Below are 8,568 nucleotides of genomic sequence, written 5' to 3'. Positions count from 1 at the left end.
CATCATCATCATCATCATCATCATCATCATCATCATCATCATCATCATCATCATCATCATTATCAGCAGCAGCAGCAGCAGCAGCAAGAAGTCACAGAAACAGTAGCAGGAGGATCAGTGGCCACACCCCTCTCAGTGCTCTAGAATTTTTATACCCCTTGAAAAGTCCCCAGAATACTAAACATCATACACTTGCAGAATCTATTTATAGCTGGCAAAGTCATGCTACTGCTAGAGCACAAGGCATATCAAGTCTGCTGCTGTGGACAACTTAAAGCAGCCCTATTTCCCACACTTAGATTAAAACAAAAATATATTCCTGTAACATTTATATGTTTTAAAGAAACAAAAATTCTCACTACATCCTACCCCAACCCACAAGTTAGGCCTGTTTTCCAATAAGTATGTAACAAACATTATTAGATTAAAGAGGTTTGCATAGATCAGAAACTCTCTGTCATCTGGAAAAGTTCCCACAGATGAAATGGAAGAATTTTTCTGGGAATGGGTTTGGGTTGTTAAGGCTACATTTGAGTTGATGAAGGGCATTGCAGATCAACAATAAAACCCTGTTGTTACTTACCTGGACTCTGGGCAGCAAGAGCTTTCTTTAAGTTAGAGATCAGAGGAAACTTGCCCTGGTTACAGAAAGAACCAGTGAAGTCATCCATATCCAGTGACCAGACCATGGCACCACTAAAATTGCTCTCCTTAAGCCACTGAGCCTGTTTAAACAAAGGGCATGAAACAATTGATTTCCTGTGAGTCAGTTCTAAGATCTCGGCACATCCAATGGACTGGACTTACCTTCATCAGGAAGCTCTGGACATTGTCATAGCCAACCCACTTTCTATCCTGAAAAGCATAGGGCACAGCTATGATAGTCGTACCATTTTTCAGTGGCTCCATCATCCAGGAAGGTGCAAATCTTTAAACATTCAACAGATTCCAATATTTGAATATAAATACAAGAAACAAAAATAACATGCATTTTGCTATTCTACTTTTCCATACTCTCATGAGATCTTCCACCATTTATTTGTCTTTTAGATAATTTAGACAATATTATTTTTTATTCCTGCTAGGGATGGCATATAGGCTTTTACCCAGGCTAAGAAAGTGATCTATAACTGAAGTGCATCTCCAGCTCTTAGTATTATATTTTTCCATTTTGACAGAGTCTCAGTCTGTACTGAAGACAGTCTTCAAAGTGATAATTCTCCTACTAAGGCCTCCTGCAAGTTGAGACTCTAAGAGTGGGTGATCATGGATTTCAGTAATATTCATGACATATACTTTCAGATTACGATCCCACACACAAGGTCAAGCTCATCAAACAAAGCTGGACCAGGAAGGAATTGTAAAGATACAAATATCATATGCAGATATTTGTTCTTATTTGTAGTATAATTTCCTAATCCACCAAGTTCCTTCATGGTATGATAGGTAACTATTTATACTATGTCTACGGTCTTATTATTAGACTTAAGAATATGATCTAGATTGGCAGGGCAAGATGGCAGCGCCGGGAGGACTCTCATTCTGAGGAGCAGCACAGCAGGATTGACACAGTGACCAGCAATCAGAACTCACGGCCATAAAACACAAGTGATTGTGTTTCACAGGTGAAAGGATACCCCACGGTGGGGGATTCAATCAGCTTTAACTCACCCGGCTAAACAGCGGAAGAGATCCTGGTTCCGTCAGGTGCTTGGTTGCCAGCCCAGAGCTACAAGCCAGCATGATCTGGTCACTGTCCCAGACTGAACTGTGGGCCCACAACACCATAGGCTGGATTTCCCAGTCGAGAGATAACCCCACGGAGCAGGAAACGATTGGGACGGACCTCAGGCCACCCAGACATCCCCTGGAAAAGACTCGGGTTCCGTGGGCGCCCCAAGAGCCAGCCCGGAGCAAGAGCCGGGACCCAGGCGCCTGCACGGAGCCCTGCCTGTGTGCCTGATTCGCCGCTTCAGATAGACTGTGGGCACCAGGGCACCAGGCACCAGAGACTGCGTTTCACTGGCAGGTGCAAACCCACAGGGAGGGAAATGGCTGGTCTGATCTCAGAGCACTCAGCCGACACGCCCACCCCGAAAAGGTCTAGGGAAAATTACCCAGTTTAGGCAACAGCCAAGGCTCCGAACGGCCAGAAAGGCGGAGCCACAAGTGGGCATCTGTGCCTGTGGGTTCTACTTGCCACCCCAGACAGAACAGCAGTCCCCAAAGCAAAGACTGGGTGTCTCTGGCAGGAGGAAACCCCCAGCGGAGGGGGATCATCAGCTCTAACGATTAGGACACCCAGCACCAAAAGACTTCCTGGATTCACGCAGACTCTAAGCTCTAATGCAGGCAGGAGTGCTGTGCTCAGCCACCATTATTGAGTTTCCCTAGGGCAATGGGACACACAGCTGCATCCTCAAGACCTGCAAAAGCCAGAGAGCCATTACAGCAGCCCTCAGAAACTGTGACAAGGATCAACCAGTTACCCCTAGCTAGACTGTCAAAACTGTGGGAATCCTTGGTCCTTCAAGAGGGCTGCATCCACAGCGTCTGGACCAGAGCAGTGCCTGCAGCCGCCATCACAGACAGGGACACACAGCTTCTGGTTCAGAGTGAGGCACCCAGCCTCTAGACCAGAGTAGCACCCCCAGGCGCCAACTCAACCTAGGTGCACATTCTCCAGGCCCAAGTGGAGCACACAGCCTCTGGCCCAGAGACTTGCTGGGTGCACCTCTCACTTTCCTGGACAGAACTGTGTGCTCCAGGATAACAGACTGAGGTTCCCTGTTGGGAGAAAACCCCACAGCTAGGGAATCAGCAGGGTCTTCAAGAGGACTGTACCTGGAAATTTAGTGAGCAGCAGCACACTAAATTTATAATGAGAAACCCAGCAGTGGGGCAGCTGTCTTGAGAACTTCTATGGGTGAGATCCCCCCCTGCCTAACAACGACCACAGCTACTACTCATGGCTATAAACCTGAGGTGAGCAGTGGCAACTCCTGAGAAACACTGGCCATACAGTGACCATAACCAGAAAGCAGAGGAGGACTCCTTTAGGAAAAATCATCTTCCGGCCAAGGGGATTCTCCCTACCTCAGGACTCCAGGAAGCACAGAAACTAACAGCCAACACCTAAATCAGCCCAATGGGTGGAGGTCAGTGTAAAAGCTCAACCAACAAAAGACAGAGCAATATGGCATCTCCAGAACCCAGCCATCCAGAGGCGAACAGCCCTGGACAACGCAGCATAATAGAAAATCAAGAAGATGACCTTACATCTATGTTGATGAAGAGGATAATAGAGGAAACAAATAAAATACGTAAAGAATCAGAGGAAGATAAAACCAAACAGATCATGGCTATCTGTAAAGAAATTGAGGAAGTTAAAGACAAGCAGATTATGGCCATCCGTGAAGAAATACAGGAAGATGCAGCCAAACAGCTTGTGGCCTTCAGAGAAGAAATAATTAAATCGCTGAAAGAAATAAAAGAAACAGAGTTGAAGGAACTAAAAGAAAAAGAGGAAAATACAAGCAGACAGGTGAAGGAAGTAAACAAAACAACTCAAGACCTGAAGATAGAACTGGAAAAATTAAAGAAAACACAAATGGAGGAAATAATGGAGAGGAAGAATCTAGGGAAGAAAACAGGAACTACAGAGGTAAGCATAATCAACAGACTACAAGAAATGGAAGAAAGAATCTCAGGTGTAGAAGATACAATGGAAGAAATCAATGTATCTGTCAAAGAAAATGTTAAATCCAAAATGTCCTGACACAGACCGTCCAAGAAATCTAAGACAATATGAAAAGACAAAACCTAAGAATAATAGGAATAGAGGAAAAAGAAGACTCCCTTCTCCAAGGCCCAGACAATATTTTCAACAAAATCATTGAAGAAAATTTCCCCAAGTTAAAGGAGAAGCCAATAAGGATACATGAGGCCTACAGAACACCCAACAAATTTGACCAGAAAAGAAAATCCTCCCACCACATAATAATCAAAACAGTAAGTATACAGAACAAAGAAAAAATACTAAAAGCTGCAAGGGAAAAAGGCCAAGTAACAGATAATGGCAAACCCATTGGAATCACACCTGACTTTTCAACAGAAACTATGAAAGCCAGAAGGGCCTGGACAGATATCATGCAGACCCTAAGAAAACACAGATGTCAGCCCAGGCTACTATACCCTGCAAAACTCTCAGTCCTCATAGACGGAGAAAACAAGATATTCAATGACAAAAACAAATTTCAACAATACCTACACACAAATCCAGCATTACAGAAGACACTGGAAGGGAAAATACAACCCCCCAAAAATTAGCTTCTTTCAAGAAAACACAGGAAATAATTAACCTTACTACACTAAAACAAGAGCAACCAAGCACACAACGTTATGAACACAGCCAACATCAAAATCAAAGGATCTAACAGCCACTGGTCATTAATCTCTCTCAACATCAATGGCTTCAACTCTCCAATAAAAAGACAAAGACTAACAGAGTGGATACGTAAACAAAACCCAGCAATCTGTTGCATACAAGAAACACACCTAAATCACAAAGATAGACATTACCTGAGGGTAAAAGATTGGAAGACGACTTTCCAAGCAAATGGACCAAGGAAACAAGGAGGAGTAGCCATTCTAATATCTGATAAAATAGACTTTCAACCAAAATTAATAAAAAGAGATGGGGAAAAACACTTCATATTCATCAAGGGAAAATTCCACCAGGAAGACATCACAATCCTGAACATCTATGCCCCAAATACAAGAGCACCCACATTTGTTAAAGAAACATTGATAAAATTTAAACCACATATAGATCCCCATACATTAATAGTGAGAGACTTCAACACCCCACTCTCAACAAAGGACAGATCAACAAAACAGAAATTAAACAAAGAAACAATATCTCTGACAGAGGTCATGAATCAAATGGACCTCACAGATATTTACAGAACTTTACACCCAAACACAAAAGAATTTACCTTCTTCTCAGCACCTCATGGAACCTTCTCCAAAATAGACCATATAGTTGGTCACAAAGCAAGCCTCAACAGATACAAGAAGACAGAAATAATCTCTCGTATCCTGTCTGATCACCATGGAATAAAGCTGGACTACAACAACAACAGAAATAGCAAAAAGCCTACACACACATGGAAACTGAACAACTTGTTACTAAATGACGGCTGGGTCAGGGAAGAAATAAAGAAAGAAATTAAAGTCTTCCTAGAACTCAATGAAAATGAAGACACAACATACCCAAACTTGTGGGACACAATGAAAGCAGTGCTAAGAGGAAAGTTCATAGCACTAAGTGCCTTCAAGAAGAAATTCGAGACAGCTCATTCAAGGAACTTAATGGCCCACTTAAAAACACTAGAAAAAGAAGAAGCAGACACACCAAAAAGGAGTAGACAGCTGGAAATAATCAAACTCAGGGCTGAAATCAATCAATTAGAAACAAATAAAACAATTCAAAGAATCAATGAAACCAAGAGCTGGTTCTTTGAGAAAATCAACAAGATCGATAAACCCTTAGCCAAGCTAACTAAAAGGCAGAGAGACACCACCCAAATCAACAAAATCAGAAATGAAAAGGGGGACATAACTACAGACACTGAGGAAATCCAAACAATCATTAGGACTTACTTCAAAAGTCTACATGCCACAAAATTTGAAAATCTAAATGAAATGGACAATTTTCTTGATCAATTTGACTTACCAAAGCTGAATCAGGACCAGGTAAATCAATTAAATAGTCCTATATCCCCCAAAGAAATAGAAGCAGTCATCAAAAGTCTGCCATGCAAGAAAAGCACAGGGCCAGATGGGTTCAGCGCAGAATTCTACCAGACCTTCAAAGAAGAGCTAACTCCATTTCTCTTCAAACTATTCCACAAAATAGAAACAGAAGGAACATTACCAAACTCATTCTATGAAGCCACAGTCACCTTGGTACCTAAACCTCACAGAGACTCAACAAAGAATGAGAATTTCAGGCCAATCTCCCTTATGAACATTGATGCAAAAATACTTAACAAAATACTTGCAAACCGAATACAAGAACACATCACAGATATTATCCACTATGACCAAGTAGGCTTCATCCCAGATATGCAGGTGTGGTTCAATATACGGAAATCCATCAATGTGATCCACCATATTAAAAAACTCAAAAAAAAAAAAACACATGATAATCTCCCTAGATGCTGAAAAAGCATTTGACAAAATCCAACATCCATTCATGTTTAAAGTACTGGAGAGATCAGGGATACAAGGCACATATCTAAACATAGTAAAGGAGATATACAGCAAGCCTATAGCAGACATCAAACTGAACGGAGAGAAACTTAAAGCAATCCCACTGAAATCAGGGACAAGACAAGGCTGCCCACTGTCTCCATATCTCTTCAACATAGTGCTGGAAGTCCTTGCTAGAGCAATAAGACAGTTGAAGGAGATCAAGGGGATACAGATTGGAAAGGAAGAAGTCAAATTATCACTATTTGCAGATGATATGATAGTATACATGAGTGACCCCCAAAACTCTACCAGGGAACTCCTACAGCTGATAAACTCCTTCAGCAAAGTGGCCGGATACAAAATTAACTCAAAAAAATCAGCAGCCCTCCTGTATACAAAAGACAAAAGAGCTGAGAAAGAAATTAGGGAAACAACACCCATCACAATAGCCACAAATGACATAAAGTACCTTGGTGTAACCCTAACCAAGCAAGTCAAAGACTTGTATTAAAAAAATTTCAAGTCTCTGAAGAAAGAATTAAAGGAAGATATGAGAAGATGGAAAGATATCCCATGCTCATGGCTTGGCAGGATTAACATAGTAAAAATGGCCATTTTACCAAAAGCAATCTACAGATTTAATGCAATTCCCATCAAATTGCTAACACAATTCTTTACAGACTTGGAAAGAAAAATTCTCAACTTTGTATGGAATAACAAGAAACCGAGAATTGCTAAAACAATCCTCTACAATAAAAGATCTTCTGGAGGTATCTCCATCCCTGATCTCAAGCTGTACTATAGAGCAACAGTTATAAAAACTGCATGGTACTGGCATAGAAACAAAATGGTGGATCGATGGAGTTGAACAGAAGACCCAGAAATAAACCCACACACTTACAGACCCCTAATTTTTGACAAAGATGCCAAAACCATACAATGGAAAAAAGATAGCATCTTTAACAAATGGTGCTGGTCCAACTGGATGTCTACATGTAGAAAAATGAAAATAGATCCATACTTATGACCCTGCACAAAACTGAAGTCCAAGTGGATCAAAGACCTCAACATAAAACCAGACACATTAAATCAGCTAGAAAAAAAAGTGGGGAATACCCTAGAACTCATTGGTACAGGAGAAAACTTCCTGAACAGAACACCAACAGCACAGGCTCTAAGAGCAACAATCAATCAATGGGACCTCATGAAATTGAAAAGCTTCTGTAAAGCAAAGGACACCATCATCAAAACAAAGCGACTGCCTACAGATTGGGAAAGAATCATCACCAACCCTTTATCTGACAGAGGACTCATATCCAATAGCAAACCAAGTAATCCAACAGCAAACCAAGTAATCCACTTAAAAAATGGGGAACAGAGCTAAAGAGAGAATTCTCTGTAGAGGAATATCGAATGGCAGAGAAGCACTTAAAGAAATGCTCAACCTCATTAGCCATTAGGGAAATGCAAATCAAAACAACCCTGAGATTTCACCTTACACCCATCAGAATGGCCAAGATGAAAAACTCAAGGGACAACACATGCTGGAGAGGTTGTGGAGAAAGGGGAACCCTCCTCCACTGCTGGTGGGAATGTAAACTTGTACAACCACTCTCGAAATCAATCTGGCGCTTTCTCAGACAACTAGGAATAGCGCTTCCTCAAGATCCAGCCATACCACTCCTAGGCATATACCCAAAAGAGGCTCAAGTACACAAAAAGGACATTTGCTCAACCATGTTTGTAGCAGCTTTATTTGTAATAGCCAGAAGCTGGAAACAACCCAGGTGCCCCTCAACTGAAGAATGGATGCAGAAACTGTGGTACATCTATACAATGGAGTATTACTCAGCAATGAAAAATAAGGAAATCATGAAATTTGCAGGTAAATGTTGGGACCTGGAAAGGATCATCCTGAGTGAGTTGTCCCAGAAGCAAAAAGACACACATGGTATATACTCCCTCATATAAACATACAACATAGAATAAACCCACTAAAATCTGTACATCTAAACAAACTAAGCAAAAGAGAGGACCCTAACTAAAATGTTCAATCCCCATCCTGAAAGGCAAAGAGGATGGACATCAGAAGAAAAAGAAAATAGGAAACAACCTCGGAATCTGCTACAGAGGGCCTGCCTCTGAAAGCCAGAAGAAAACAGGAAACAACCTTGAAACCTGCCACAGAGGGCCTCTGAAAGCTTCTGCAGTATAGACTGTCAAAGCAGATGCTGAGCCTGATGGCCAACTGATGGGCAGAGTGAATGGAATTCTATGTAAGAAGTGGGAAATAGTAAGAGCTGGAGGGGA

At 41.7% G+C, this 8,568-nt stretch overlaps 1 protein-coding gene across 1 annotated transcript in view; it reads right to left on the bottom strand.

Moving 5' to 3' along the window:
- The window catches only part of LOC129684877 (uncharacterized), a 75,419-nt gene that overhangs the window by 57,574 nt on the left and 9,277 nt on the right, over nucleotides 1-8,568 (bottom strand). The window contains 3 exon segments of the mRNA XM_055618131.1: nucleotides 584-725; nucleotides 808-888; nucleotides 890-928. Of these exon segments, the coding sequence (XP_055474106.1) occupies nucleotides 584-725; nucleotides 808-888; nucleotides 890-928 (262 nt within the window).

This window comes from Psammomys obesus, unplaced genomic scaffold (assembly GCF_907164565.1).
Source record: "Psammomys obesus unplaced genomic scaffold, mPsaObe1.curated_primary_1811, whole genome shotgun sequence".
NCBI lineage: Eukaryota > Metazoa > Chordata > Mammalia > Rodentia > Muridae > Psammomys > Psammomys obesus.
The sequence above is the reverse complement of the archived record's forward strand: the minus strand, read 5'-3'. Positions and strand labels throughout refer to the sequence as shown.